Source organism: Argiope bruennichi, chromosome 6, assembly GCF_947563725.1.
Source record: "Argiope bruennichi chromosome 6, qqArgBrue1.1, whole genome shotgun sequence".
NCBI classification, from domain to species: domain Eukaryota; kingdom Metazoa; phylum Arthropoda; class Arachnida; order Araneae; family Araneidae; genus Argiope; species Argiope bruennichi.
Genome location: NC_079156.1, coordinates 12,465,044 through 12,480,928, shown reverse-complemented (window position 1 = coordinate 12,480,928; position 15,885 = coordinate 12,465,044). Strand labels below are relative to the sequence as shown.

General features: G+C 28.9%; 1 protein-coding gene across 5 annotated transcripts in view; it reads left to right on the top strand.

The window, feature by feature from the left end:
• Positions 1 to 15,885, top strand: part of LOC129973007 (glyoxylate/hydroxypyruvate reductase A-like) — a 36,706-nt gene that overhangs the window by 12,322 nt on the left and 8,499 nt on the right. Inside the window, exons 1-5 of one of the 5 annotated variants that reach the window (XM_056087351.1) lie at positions 4,435 to 4,511; positions 4,596 to 4,670; positions 5,844 to 5,996; positions 7,674 to 7,711; positions 12,207 to 12,343. In XM_056087351.1, coding sequence (XP_055943326.1) covers positions 5,924 to 5,996; positions 7,674 to 7,711; positions 12,207 to 12,343 — 248 coding nt within the window. In that variant the 5' untranslated portion in view covers positions 4,435 to 4,511; positions 4,596 to 4,670; positions 5,844 to 5,923. Of the gene's footprint in view, positions 1 to 4,419; positions 4,671 to 4,708; positions 5,129 to 5,843; positions 5,997 to 7,673; positions 7,712 to 12,206; positions 12,344 to 15,885 lie in introns of those variants that run through there. The other 4 variants (XM_056087350.1, XM_056087348.1, XM_056087352.1 and 1 more) reach the window with 4 other exon arrangements.

Sequence of the window (15,885 nt, the reverse complement as noted above, 5' to 3'; positions counted from 1 at the left end):
CAATCCATCATCCAGTAAACAATCCTAAACAATCCTGTCATAGTGCAGTAAACAATCCATCTCTAACAGAGTTTTACCTTTCAACACGGGATATTTTTTTTAGAGAAAAGGCAGCAGAAGTATTGAGCCATAATTAGACACTGGGCAGAAGATAAAGTGGGTTCCTGCAGCCAAGGGATCTTATTTTTATTTCATAAGACGTTCCACTGAACCAACTGCATAAAAAGAACTACCCGATATCCAAGATATCCTCCGCAACACTGAAGTGATTCATTTCACCTGGAGACCATTGACCGTTCACTAAACTTGGACGAATAACCAGGCTATATTCAAGATTTGATTCAAGAAGAGCAATTTTAGATTTTATCGAGTCGATAGAAGCCATTTGAATCTCGATTTATTTCTGAAGAGTAATATTCTCCTCAATTTATTTATCAAAGTTCCTCTGCGTTTCCCCTACACTTGCTGTGCACTGCATATTTACTTCTTGAAGTTTTAAGAGTTCATTTCTTTAAGGAAAAAGAGCAGTAATTAATTTTATTAAGTCTTGTAATGCCAAGTAAAGATCAGTTATTTGTTTGTTTGGGTTTACCGTATTCTGAACTAGCAAACAATCCTTAACCGTTTGCACAAAAATTTGCTCTCTGACTTTCCTCCTTGCATTCCGGAATGAAATATGTTTTTCTCTAACCAAATTAATAATGTCCTTTTCTAGAGAATAAAATCTATACTCTTTGCTGAGTGCATCATGTGCTTCTTTACATCGAAAAGTTTTTGTAGATAAATTACAGTTCTCACCAAATGTACCCTCACATACAAACACAATTTTTGCATCTATTATTGTTTTCACATCGGAGTTGTGCGTGCCCAAATTTTAAGCATTTATAATATAGGATTCTCAATGAACTTTAATTTTGAAAATTATTCGATTAATCTTTATTTTTGTACGGTTTGTATTGCCAATTTCTTCTACTAAGCAATCAGATGCCTAATCCACGATTTTTTGAATAACAAATAATTTTGCTATTGCTATTTTTAAATATTTGTTCCAAATATCTGTTATTTCAATCATATTATTAATTAGTATTAAATATAAAATTATTAATTGTAATTAATATTTAATTTACTAATTTAAGTAACGTGTGATTGAATTAATTTATCTATTTCAGCTTACTTTTTTAATTTGATTTTTTTTCAAAACTATTTATTTTATTTATTTATTAGAGTAAACCATTTTCTGAAAAAGTTGAATTAAAATTATATGTCATTCCTTTAAAATGTTTACTTTAGTTCTATATTCTCCCAATAGATGGCGCCAGCAGTGACCAAAATATATGCAATGAGAAAGTCATGTCACAAGCAATTCAAAATGATAGTTTTGGGTTAGTGCATTTGTCAAATGCGAATATCGGAAAGTCAAGATCGCTACTACCATTAATGGGAGCGGTTACTTCACACTTTCCAGTGAAGTCACCACCTCCTATTAATTTCAGTGATATGCAATTCAATGATACGATAATTCCAAGAATAACCGGTCCGTTCACTTTTCAACGCATTCATAAATTTCTTCTTTTCCCTTTATTCGCGTTAAAGTGATGGGACCCTCAGGCACGACCCTCAGGACACAAGAGAAGAATGTTTTGTGAAGAATTTCCTTTACGACCCTGGAGGATCGGGGATCAGCCGATGCCCCTTCTTTTCTTTCAGAGATGTCGGCTCAGATCGCTTAAGTTTTGATAGCGTAATGTCAATACGGGAGTTGTTCATTTGCGGTTTTAGACTGAAGGGAATCCGCGACCCTTTTAATCCCTTTTCCACTTACAACATATTTGCCTATTGCCGACTTTAAGATTTTGTATTAATATCGTACAAAAAATTGAAATCGACTGATATCGATTATTAATATCGTCTTTTTGATACATCCACATAAGAATGATCGATCGTTTATAAATTTTTAAGTATTAGGAATAAACAAATTTTTTCAATATATTTTTCAGTATTTCAAGGTAAAAATATCAATGCTGAGGAAAATTGAATTTGTAATTGCAATTTTTGATAATTCTATCTCGTTTCTGCGGTTTGTGATAACGAAGCATTGTTAGTGTTTATCATGAAGTTTCATGATACATTAACCTGAGAATGATTAATTTTATATTAATTAAGTGAAAAGAAATTTTTTTTATGTTGATTATTTTCTACGCATTATACAACAAAGAAGTCTTATATTCTTTTTTGTTAAATATATTTTGAAAAAAATGTTATCATGTAAATATTTCTCATACAAAAATCATACATTTATGGATGTGATTTCATAGATCTTTGTAAATGAAACCATTCATTACTTCTAAAAATTAGAAAAAAAACATTAGATGAATGGATTATTCTAAGCATAACTAATTTTATATTCCTTTTATAGGCTTTTTTTATTTTTAAAAAGTATTTTGAAAAAATATAAACTTTTTTTTCTAAAATGTCTGTTTTAAATCTAATTTTTAAGGATGGATGACGTAATATATTTATCCATTGCTCTGAAATATGATTCTTTTAAAATTGAATTTTTCCATTTCCTACATTGTTTACAACTTGTAAGGGCCACAAATTGGGAAAAGGTATTGCTTCCCCCTTCTTTAGATTTCCCGCCCAGTCGGAATGCTAATTAATTTCCAGCCACCTGAAAGCAGTGTCAGTGTTGCTTATCGTGTCGAATTTTTGCTTTGTGAGAAAATAGATCCTTCTTTTTTTCCAATTTCTGAGAAAAATTTAAAATGCCTTGTAGTTTAAAAATGCAGCATATCTGTGTGGGAATTGGTAATGTGCTTCATATAACAATGCGTAAAACTTCAGTAAAAAAATTTTTTTATAATTTTTGCTTTGACAAGGTTCTAGTTATTAATAATTAAATGTGTCCGATCTCATAAATTTTTTAAAAATGTTTAAATTTATTATTACATTTAATTGCAAAATTATTTCTCGAAATTAGGGAGAAAGATTTAATTAATGGAACAAATAAAAAGTATGTATATACTTGTGCAATTTTTATATAGAGTGAATTTATTTCTTGTTCTGCTATGGAAATATGTGTATTTTTTTTTTTTTTTTTTGTGTGTGTGTGTGTCCATTTTTAAGATATTTTATAGTATTACTAAAATTTTATAGTTACACCATTTTATAGTATTACTAAAATGGTGCGAATACTATGTTTGCTTCTTGTAACCTCCAGAAAAATAAAATTTTTACTGTATTAAAATTTTTCAATTTTTTTTCATTAATAATCTTATTCTAATACACTGTTCTTAGAGTTTACAGTACAAGGACTAAGGCCTTGAACTTTTTTCACAATTTTTCTACGGGCTAAATTTTCTGCTGCATTGCCAATAATATAAATGCATGTATTCTTTTGTGTTCATAAAAATAAAGAAGAGACTAATTTGATTATACAATAAAATAATAACTAGGAATCTTATAAGATGTACAACTGCATTAAATTCAAATTATAACAAATGGTATTATACGATAAGCGACAAATTTAATAATTATCATCACTACTTGGAAGAAGTTTTCAAGCAAATAAAAAATCCCTAGTGCCCATCCAAATGTCATTTAAACACATTTTTTCAAAATGCTTTATTAACTTTCTTTTTTGCATAAAATCGTATAGTCTCCAGTAGGCTTTGACGGTTTTTCAAACCCGGTTTTTAAAAGTAAATTTGTGACGTATGAAAACCGGTTAAATCTTGGATAGATCTATCGATTGTTACTTTCTATCCTGCTCCTTGTAATCAAAATATCACCAGTAAGATAGTATCAAGGATTTGAATTTCACCCTTCTTTGAAAAGTATTGATCACTGGTATTTGTGATATTGGTTACGTAATAACCGCTTGTAAAATATTCGTCATCCCTAGAATACAGCTTTGAAGTCAACACAAGAACCGAAAAGCAACACTTGAAAACATACAAGAGAAACGTCCCCAGCGAGATCTCCTCTTCTATCAGACTAAAGAAAAAACAAGCAACACATCTAAACACATCAAACGAACGACAAACAAAGAACAAGAAAAAGCACTGCCCATTCTTTTCGTAATGATTTTTGACTCCTAGTCCTTTTTAAACAAGAAAGTAAAAATATATCATGTCCACCATCACCTATTGCTCAATCTACGATCTGCTGTAAAATACTACATAAAATTTAGTTTGTCATTGATGATTAATAAATTTTGTCATTGATGATTAATAAATTTAATTATATTTCAATTTTTAATATTTTTTGGATCGGTTTCAACTGATTTTATCTGAATGATAGAAAAATAATCCTTCAACCACTTTTTATTTTATGAGGAACAATATTTAATTTAAATAACTTATATTTGTTATAAGATGGCAACAATGATCAACTTCAGATTTCAGGTTAGCGGAAAGTTCTTGTTTTGAAATTAAGTTTACCTTGAGGTGAAACTCTGTTTTCGGAACGAATAAAATTAATTTTTCCTTCATCTATCTAAATCACTTCAAGTAAACAGATGTTGTTTGGGAGATACGCTTCGATAAATTTCTTTGAAATTATGTTTCTTGATTTAAACTTATTGTTTTTTTCAGTCTTTCCAAAATTAAATTGTGTAAATATTCATTGGTATTGCAATCACGTCCCAGGAATAGCACCTTAAGGACAAGGTAAACTAGTTTGACATATTTCCTTCCTGAATTCATCAGACTAAATGAGAGAGTTTTATAACTGCGAATTCATCAGACTAAATGAGAGAGTTTTATAACTCCGATCTCAATAAGATTTGATATTTGTTTTGAGATTTCATCGAGCTATCGTACATTGCCCGGTTATTATCTGCTTATGAATTTTCACTTTTTCGCATGCAGCTGCTCATATCAAAATACACTAGACTATATTAAGTTCCTTCTTCGTATTAGCTGATTATTCTGTACCTGGAGAGCTGTTTGCTTTGTGATTTTCTGAAGAAGTTGTAATTGTGTGTAAAACATTATAGTGTTTAAATCGTTTGATATGGATAATAATTTTCCTAATATTTACTTGGTATCCAAATTTCCAAACATTGCAGAGCATTTAAAGAATTTTCTGCCTAAAGAATCTAACTTGATTGTTGTACCTTTAACAGGTTTGACACAGAATCTTTATTTTGTATTTATTTAAATAATTGCGAATTTAATATTAATTTTTGTCATACTTGTTCTTTGTTTTATAGTTTGAATAAAATTTCTTTCTCTTAAAAATAAATGAAATGCATTTTTAAACTCTTAAGTTTGTTATTATGTTGTAAAATATAATAGTATAACTTTACATCCCGATTCCCAAACTTTTATTTGAATGTAACCTTAAATATTATATATGAATCTTTCCTTAAATTAGGGCTACTAAATTTCCTGCACTTTTTCGTTTTCAAACTTTTTTACTTTTTCTTTGCTTTATTTGCAAGGAAAAATAGTTATAAGGCTTGATTGGAATTTAAAAAAAAAAAAAATATTTACTTAATTTACTTTTATTAAGAGTTATAGTAATTAATGAATTAATTTTAGTTAATAGTAATTAATTTTTCAACATTGTATCAAAAAATCTGTTTATTTGAAATGAGATTTTGTTCCCAGTTCCCTTCTCCACACCTATAAAAGTGCAGGAATTCCAAAAATAATTAAGGTTTATTTTTTTAAATGATTCATTTAAAACTTTTGTAATATTATTTTTGTTCTGTTAAATAGTATTAAATAAACTTGAATGATTCACATTTGACCAAATTTATTCTTAGTGTGATCATGTTTTGAAATTTGCTTTATTGTTGTAATTCCCTATACTTATTCCATTTTTATTTTTCTAAGATCAAGTGAAGCGATGGGATAAAAGTATCAAACTTTCTGATGAGGGAAAAGTCTTGATTAAGGATGCTGAAGTATTAATCATGGATTGCACTTATTTATCAGAGATGTTATACTCTCTTCCAAATGCAAAATGGATACAAACAACATGGGCTGGTAAGTATTTTCTTTACTTTTTAATTAAGGAGTTTCTTATTGTAATGATTTTCAATATAACTGAAAATATATGAATGGAACAAAATGCATTAGTTAATTAGCATTATTTTTCTATTTTCTTGTAAAGTAAGCCAAACTTAGGATGAAAATATTAATTACCTTTCTCTTTGAATAATTAGTTATTTCTGGATTTTTTTACACATCACAGATTTTTGTGCTACATTTTCTAGTAAGAATTGGAATTTTGCATGTGAAAAATATGTATGTTTGATATTTGAGTTATATTATATAAGTTTTCTTCTGTTGTGGAAATTATTGCTTAACACGAGTTTTGTAGTAATTTGTTATATTGAATATTTATGCTGTTGTTAATTTATAGGGAAAAATAAATAAAAAATAAGTGTCATAACATATGTTTTTTTTTTTTTTTTTTAGTTACAAATGATTGTCAGATTTTACATTACCTTCTTATCATTTCTACATTTTTAAAAAAGAATATTATCTTTGATTGATTTTAACAACTTTCTTTTTAAAAAAAGGGAAAAAAATGAGTGAATTTGAGTGGAAACATTTTTTAAGCAATTTTGAATTTAAATCTTTTAGTGAAATAAATCTGCACCGAGCATTAAATTTTTTTTTTAAAGTGATGGTACTGTCAGAACATCAAATGTTACTGAATGATTTTACAAAATGATTTCTGTTTAATGAATATAGATAATCTTTCTATGAATTGTCTTTGTTTTAAATTTATTTTTAAATTCAAATTTTAAATATAATATGTTTTAATTTTCTTTTAATTCTTATTTTGATAAACTCATGTAAAACTATAAATATCTTTTCAATACGATCAGATTACTGGAAATAAACTTAAATGGTCAAAGCTATGTAGTTCCTTTTTAAATGGTAAGAGCCAGCTAATTTATAATAAAAGTCAGCTCTTATAACTTCTTACTGCATTAAAGAAAATTTTATATTCAAGCTGTTTTAGTAAATATTAAACTAAACTGATATTTCCCTGCAAAATGTGCAGATAAATATCGCCTAGGACTTTGAGATTTGTGATAACATCTAAACATAAATAATTCATATATCCATTAAATATGACATGACAAATACAACGCAAAAAAAAAAAAAAAAAAAAAAAATTTGCCTTATTCTTAAGATTCTCCAAATTTATGATAAAAAAGAGTATCTGAGGAACAACCATTTTAAGTAAGTAGAAAAATTGCTATTTAAAAATATACTAAAGCAATCAAATAGTTTGGACTTTCACTGGAACAATGGGAAGCATTGTTGAAACTCATAATTAAAAATTTATTAAATGTAAGAGATGAAATCACATAGCAGCAACATAAGTATAATTAAAAGACAATTTGCAGAACTCTAAAGCAATGTAAAGATTATTTTTCTGCAAAAATATTTTTAGAAGTTATTGAAAAATGTCTAAATTTTATTTAATTTGTAATTAATGAAGAAAAAATTTAAAAGTCATTATCAGAGACACATTCTATATTCTCCAAATTATCGTTTTTCCAAATTTTATAGCTCTGGTCAAAAATTTAGCTCTTCTGTATGGCAATAAACAAAGACATATTCATTTTTATTAACAGTACTTGCTATTCTTGTATATATGGAGAATGAAGGAAAATTGTATTTTCTTTTCTTCTCCTTTTATAGGACTAGAATTATTGATGGGAAGTGTTGATAGGACCAAGGTGAGATGATTTGCACAATTTCTTAATAATGTTTCTCACTTAATCATGCTTTAACATTTCTCTCTACATGCATTGACAAAATACCCATATTTGAATTTTAACATTTAAAATTTTTCCAAAGCTTTCAATTTTACTCTTCTCCTCAGTGGCTTACCTTCTTAAGTAATTACAAGTGTTCCAAGCCTGAGGTACCCAAGGATCCTTCCTCTCCGTAAGTTTCTTCTTCTCTATATCTTCTGCTTTCAATTTTCTGCGTACATTCCTCTATAATAAGGGAAAGAACTCTCCATGAAAAGCTATCATCACTCTGTCTGATTTATGCTCCTTATGGACAGTAAAAATTTTGCATGTTGATCATGCATGAAAACCTGCTAGATGAATGGAGCGCTGTTCATTTCCTGTGTATCAATTTGGTTGGTAACTTGGTCACTTAAATGTCTTAATTGTTAGGGATTAAGCAAAAGTGGTCAATTTCCAGGGTATAGCTTTAAGAGTGGTCAACATTCCCAGAAATAGCTCTGAGCACGTAGGTATTGTCTAACATCTAGGTAAGTGCCACACTGAGGCTGGAGTTACCAAGAGGCAGTGGCTGCCTTCTCTTGTTAGGCTCCATAGTGGACTGTGGCATCATGACCTGAATTATTTTGGTCTTGCATAGTTCCTTTTAATCGCACGGATGTTACTATTGATGCCATTTTCTTCATTATGCACAATAATACCTTTCACAATTATCATGCCTCTAACTTTCATGTAGTTGTTCTAGCCTCATGGCAGAAAGGTGATAAAGAGTTGTGTGGAAGTCAGTGACTGATATTGGTAAACATGTGCATTTGTAGGAGCTCTGGTGGAAACTTTGAGAAATGAGCGTAAATTTAAGTCAAAATTTAATTTTACAAATGTAAATAGTCATCGATCATATAATCCTTCAAATATAATAAATTTCTTGTGTTGCCAAGAAAAGTGTCATCACTTACGTCAAGGTATGCAATACCAATGTTTCACCATTTATGGTTCACAAATTTGTTGTGTCAACAATTGGTGAAGTGAAGAATGTCAAAAAATTATGTTCTTGCAATTTGGAAATCAAGATAGCAAATCCTACCCAAGCTGCAGATCTTAACAATTAATTCAGTCCATTAATAAGAGTCTCACTTCATCAATCTCTGAACTTTTCTCGCAGTATTATTTCAGCTCAAACATTGAAATCTGAAATTGTTGCAAAATTTATTAATCAAAAGACGTGTGCTGCACATAAAATAAATATCAGATATGGTGGCCACGTAAAAATACCCAGTATGTTGTTTTAATTTTTATAAGTGAAGCACCCAAATTTGTCTGAGCTGGTAATAGAAATTGCAATGTCTGTAAATATATGCCAAATCCTCTTAGATGGCTTAAGTGTCAAAGATTCTGGCACGTTCATGCAAATTTCTATGGTATACCAACAAGAGTGAAATGTGCTGAGATCAGTCATGACACAAATTCTAGTAGGTCTAATACACTTAAATGCATAAACTGCTCTTGACCTCATCCAACTTTTTCAAGAAATTGCCCAAAATGAAACAGTAAAAAAGAGATTTTTGTCTGTTAAAATTAAGCAAAATGTATAATCTCCAGAGGCAACAATAATCCTAATAAGCTTGCACGAAAAGAAGGGATTTCATATGCTTGAACTCTTAAAAATCCTTTGAGAGTGTGAGTAGTTCATTAGGATACAAAGTATCTCTCAGTATCTAGTAAAATTCTTTGCCCAAGTATATTCCCAAAAATAACTTCAAAACTTTCTAAAAATTCTGGAGAAAACTTGTTGCAGAACAAACAAATTTACCGAGCATTCTAAATTGGAAAAATCATCTGTCATGACTTCTATTCCTTCAACATCAAACACATATCCCAAACAAATTCACAAATCGTCTAAAAATTCAAAAAAGGCAAAATCTGACCTCCAGAAAAAAACAAAAGACAAAAAAATGCCATTTTTTAATACTTACTGAAAAACAGGCATCTGCCACACTTCCACATTGACCTTTAACTACTATAATTTTCTGAGTATAATCCGCAGGTGCTACTTTTAGCCATGATGGAAAAAAAATTCAGCAGATAATCTTCACCATCATATAATATGCGGATTATACGGTGGAATATCCATAGTGACAGATTATTAGTGATGATTTTCATTTTTTTTCTAACAGATAATCCACATATTATATGCAGGAAATTATGGTGAAGATGATTTTCTTTAACAAATGAACATCAATAAAAGCAGGAACAGTGACACTACCACTACAGATCTTTAGATCAGATAAAGTGTTGACCTGTGAAGTTGGGGATTTGGCATCCTCGACAGGCGAGGTGGATGAATGCACTTGAATATCAAATATTGAATCTGCAAGTAAAAACTAAAAAAAAGCCCACCAATATTTTTTTTGTTGGAGTTGTTACGGTTTTTGTCACAGACTTGAGCCCAACAAATATCTGATTTTTGAGAAACATCCAGTTTGTATCAAATTGCAAGAAACTTTTTTGAAACCAATGAGCATGGCTAAAATCAAAAGGTGTTCAAATTATAATAACAGCGTTCACAGAGCTTCAAGAGATGTTACTATACTCATTTCACATGGCAGGTAATCCTCTGTTATTCCTTTGTATACCAACCTGCAAGCTGTAGCTGAGAGTGTTTCCATACTCCCATCAGTCAATATCTACCTTCCTCTGTTCCCATTTCTTGTAAATAGCTTGATAAGCTGTGTGAGGAATTACCACCTCCCTTCATTATTTTGGACGACTTCAATGGCAACAACCCATTCTAGGGAAAGGAGTCGGTTGATGCTCAAGGAAGGGAGATAGAAGAATTTATCAATGACCACTCTCTCTGTATATTGAATAATGGTGAACATACATATTTTCATCAACGGAACAGAAAATTTCATTCTATAGATCTTGCTCTTTTTTATTGTATCTTTAGCTACTAATTTCAATTTTAGAGTCGGGAAAGATCAAGTAGAGAGTGATCATTTCCCCATTTTCATTGAATCTGTCTGTTTAAATGGCTCTTTGTTGCAATGCTCATCTATATGCATCTCCAAAGCTCATGGAAGGGTTTCTTGGCAAGAGCGAGCTACCATGACAAGAGACCTGATAAATATTGAAGACATAAATGTGGTTAATTTATTAACTCATACTTTGATTGTTGGTACAAATACATGCATTCCAAAATCTAGAAATAATTATGCCGAACATCAAAGCCCATGACAGGATTTGAATTGTACTAAGGCCCAGCAAAAAGAAAAATGGGCATGGGATAAAGTTAGATGGTGCCTTACAATATTGAATCTTATGTCTTTTCAATGAGCAAAAATCCTTGCATATTCAATTCGACAATGTAGTCAAAGAGGTTCCTGGATAAATTTTGTCTCAGGAATTCTCTATTATTGCTGGAGAAATGTGGTCTAATATTACAAAACCTGATGGAATCTACCCAGGTTCTCCTTTTTCATATCTCAAAAAGGATGGAAGGGATGTTTATGATGTACAGGTAATAGCTAACATTTTGGGAAAACTTTTTGAATCTACATGCTCTTCCAGCAATTAACCTTAAGCTAAGAATCTCTGAACCTTAAGCTTAGGTGCAGTTTATCCTATAAAAGGATCTTGTGCTAGAATAAGATCTAACATCTTGTCAATTTGACATAGTAAGACCTTTTATAATACTTTTTTTTTTCATTTTTCTATCAAATTTTATATAGCCATTTTATTTGTTTTAATGTTGTATTAAGTATATTTTTACATTAATTGACTAATGTTGTTATATTATTACTTTGATATTGTTATGAACTTTTTGTGGGGATCAGTTTTGTTACTTTTGTGATTTTTGTGGGAAAAAATGAAACAAATAAAACCAAGTAAGCTATCAACTATTTCTTTTCTATTTTGTTCCGAAATGCCTTAAAGAACTTCTTTTTAAACTTCATTATATTTTTCCAGGTTTTTTTTTTTTTTTAAAGAATTTCAAATTTTATTTTTTGTAATAAAGAAATCATTATTTCCATCTAAAAATCTTTAAATTAAAGTAATTGATTATTTGGAAAATTAACAATTGTTTATTAGAAAATTATCTAATCTTTTATAATTTCATAATTTTACAAACAATTTTTCAAGTTAAAAAATATCCTTAAAGAACTATGTGACTTAATTCAATTAGGAACAAGGAAAAAATGTAAAGATTTCAACTTAATTATTTTCTATTTATTTAAGTTTGTGAGGTTTACAATGCAAAATTAAATTAACTACAAACCACTTATAATGTAATAATTAATTTTGGAAAATATAAAATTGGAATTTTTAAAATCGTATTTTGCAAAAATAGCTTCTTAAGAAATGCAGATTTTACAGTTTTTATTTTGTTTTATATCTGCATATAATTATAAACATAATATAGCATTTAAAAAATTATTTTAGAGGTCTTAAATTATTCTTTTTTTTTTTTTTTTTTCAGCCACCACCTAATTTTACTCTGACAAGATATGTAGACCCATATTTCGGTGAACTCATGTCTAATTATGTCATTGCTCAGATAATTAATATTGAAAGAGGCTTCTACGTGTATCATGATGCACAGAAAACTGCTACATGGTAAAGCATCCGCTATATTTCTTCATATTTTTATTTAACTTGGCTTATTTATGTTTACAAAGACTGGATTTTGGAATAATTTTTTCTTCACTTCCATATTTGTTAAAGTTTTGAGATATTGTCTACTTGTATATTCTTTACATTATATAACATTACTCTCTTGATATTTTCAGACCTTAGTTAATTAATTTTGGTACCATATCAGTGGAGCTATCTTGTAGCAAATTTGAGAAAAATTGAATGCAAAATTTCATAGTAGTCATAATATTACGAAATATTTTTAAGACTAGAGGGGAAAAATAATAAATATTAATGTTTATTTTGTGGAAAGAAGAATTTATAATAAAGGCAGAATATATATATATATATATATATATATATATATATGAGTTCCAAAATAAAATAATAGCTAAGTCAATGAGGTACCATCAAAATTAAGCTACAATAAATATCGTAAGGAAGGAATCTCCAGTTTGCTTTGCATTTTTCTTTATTTCATTTTAATGTTGATGTGTTTGGTTTTCCCCCCCCCCCCTTTCTTGTTTTCCTAATACCTATTTTAATACTCTAAAATCTCTGCTATTTGGCTGGATATTTTAGCAACAATTATATAAGCCAACATTTTTTATAAATTGTTTGCAGACAATTATGAACTTTCATTATTCACTAAAATATGGTTGTCAATGTTTTATTTTAGTAAAATTTGATAAGAAGAATTGCAGGGTTGCTATTGCATCGGGAGAACCGTGAAAATACATTGAATTTAAAAATTATCCAGAAATAGGGATAATGCAGGGAAATATGAAAAATTCCATAAAAGTCAGGAAAATATAGGAAATAAGTTTCTTAGCTCTTTTTTTTTTTTTTTTCATTTAAAAAATGTTAATCTCTGAACATTACAAAAATAAACGATCTTAGCCTTAGCACCAAAAATGAAGTAATTGTGTATAATTGTGGAAATTCACCCTTTTTACTTGTATCCTTTTTTTCTATATAATTCAGTTTAATTTCGATTTCAGAGACGGTTTTCTTTTCATAAGAATTCCTTGATTGTGGCTCGGGGGGGGGGGGAGACTGCTGTAACTGCATGAGAGAATAGAATAAATTACTCTGCTGGAAATAGCGGCATTCAATTTGCGAAAGTATCACAGTCTTCTTTAGTTACACTTACATGTTTGTTGAATAATTTTTTTATTTGAGAAATTGTGAGCTTAATAGATTGAGGAATTTTTTTAAAACAATGAGTTGCTTAAAATCCGAATTTAATACAGATCGGATGGATAAAAATATGAACTAATTAACTTTGCTGAATGAGTTAATATCTGAACCTTTTGCTTAAGAAGATAATAAGCTAAGTAATATGGGGAAATGGGTACATATTAATCATGCCAAAAGAGGAAACACAAAATTGTGCCTGTTCAAAAAAGTCATAATTGATATTTGACTTTGTATCTAAAAGGAATGCAGGAAAAAAAAGACATGTAAAATTTGATCTCCAAGATTTTTTTTTAAATTTTTTATTTCTAGAACAATCATTTAAAGCTGAACTTTTATGAGCATTAAAACTTATGGCATCACATTCATCCTTCAATGTAATCAATGATATATTGAACTATTTTCATATATGTTTACTGATATTGAAATAGGCAAAATATATCATGGATTAGCCCCATGTTTTCAACAATTTCCTAGGAAATCTTTAAACAATGAAAAATTTTTAACATGCTTTGATGAAGTTTTGAACTGCATTTCACAAAAATACCAAATGGGTCTTATTGTAAGATATTGGTGTGAATCGACCAATAGAGTCTCCACAAGTTATTAGAATTCATTACTTTTAAAGCATACCAGTGCTCAAGAATTGTTTGAGAACTTTAGATAGGTTATATCAAGTTTGGACTTATAGTTACTTTTACAAATTAGTATGGACGAACCAAATGTAAAAAATTTAAAACATGTTAAAAAAGGACTTTCATGTGAAACTGACTAAAATTTTAGATCTTGATACTTGCATACTTCATTGAGCAGATTTGTAGGAACATAAATCTGCTGAATGGAAATTAGGTGTTACTCTAACAACAATGTATAGAATATTTAAAGATAGTCCAGCGAGATGTGCTGATTTCTTAAAAGTTGTCATTCTGAATTTTCATTGAAGTTTTGTTCTTTCCACTAGGCAGAAAATATTTGTGTTTGCAAAAGTGCCCCAAAGGTTTTCGACTGTGTAAAGAAAACATGAATTTCAATAATAATTATAAAATTCCTGGATCTGCCACAAGAGTCAATATTATAAATGAATTCTTCTCAGATTAAAATTAGCTTCTCTTATATTGCTAATATAAGCATATCTTATATTGCTTCTCTTATAGCAGCCATTTCTTTAAAAAATTCAGACATCTGAACTAATGGTGTGTTGCTTTTATGAAGATATTATAAGAAATATAATAACTTTCTTATATTTTGCCAATGTTTTCATTTTTGTTAAACAATTAATGAAAAACATTGGCAAAAGAAGCATAATCGAAGAAGCAAAAAACATTAGACACATTTTTGATAGAGCTTGATGATCCTAAAAGTCTAAGGCTAAGAAAAAATTCCAGTGTTGGGATAGTGATTACAAACTACTTTATTACTAGTTGGAGCTACTGAAACTGAAGAAAAAGAGGCTTTTTAGCAGAATATTTTATGTTTTTGAAGAATACTATAAAAAAATATTTAAATACATACCCAAGAATTTTAATGCTTTTAAAAACTATATCTTGTTTAAATCCATGTTTATTGAAAAACCTTGCTTTTTCCACTCATTAAAACTATGGAGTATTGTTATTCCATTATAATTAATACATAAGTACTGTTCATGCTTTTCCTCTTATATTGTGTATATATACAAGGAAAACTCAGGATTTTTCCCCCAGATTTGAGTGGCAGCCTGAATTAATGATTTATTTAAATAAAAGGATTTATTTATAATAAAAATTTTTATAGTATGAGGTACTTTATTCTAAATTGGGCTGTCATGAAAAGTTGAAAATTTGGACCGATTCATCTAAGTTGTCTAACTGTCTAGTAACTGTTGCTTAGAAGTCTGCTGTTAAAAGTCTTCATAGATCAGGCAGAGTTTGCAACTGTTATCTTATATAATCTAGAACTGAATTTCATTTTTGTTTCGAAGTCTTGGAAAATTTTGATTGCATTTTTTTCTGTATGAAATGTTTTTTAACATAGATTAGTGAATGGTTTTCCATGTAATTAAAAGGGAATAATTCAGTCATTCATATTCTTTTGTTTTTTAGATGTGTGTCTAAGTAATTGTTATTAAGTTCTATTATTATTATTATTATTATTATTTATTTTTGTTTTCTCATGTTGTATATGCTGAAAGCTGTATGAAATTATTATAAACAGTTTCTTCAAAATATTGTGAAAATTTAGGAAAAATAATTCTGAAATTGAATGGGAATCTTGTTAAGTTATTTATTGCTTTATTATTATAATTTTTTTTGTGAATTCTTTTTAATTTTAAAGGAAAGTTTTTTTTATGC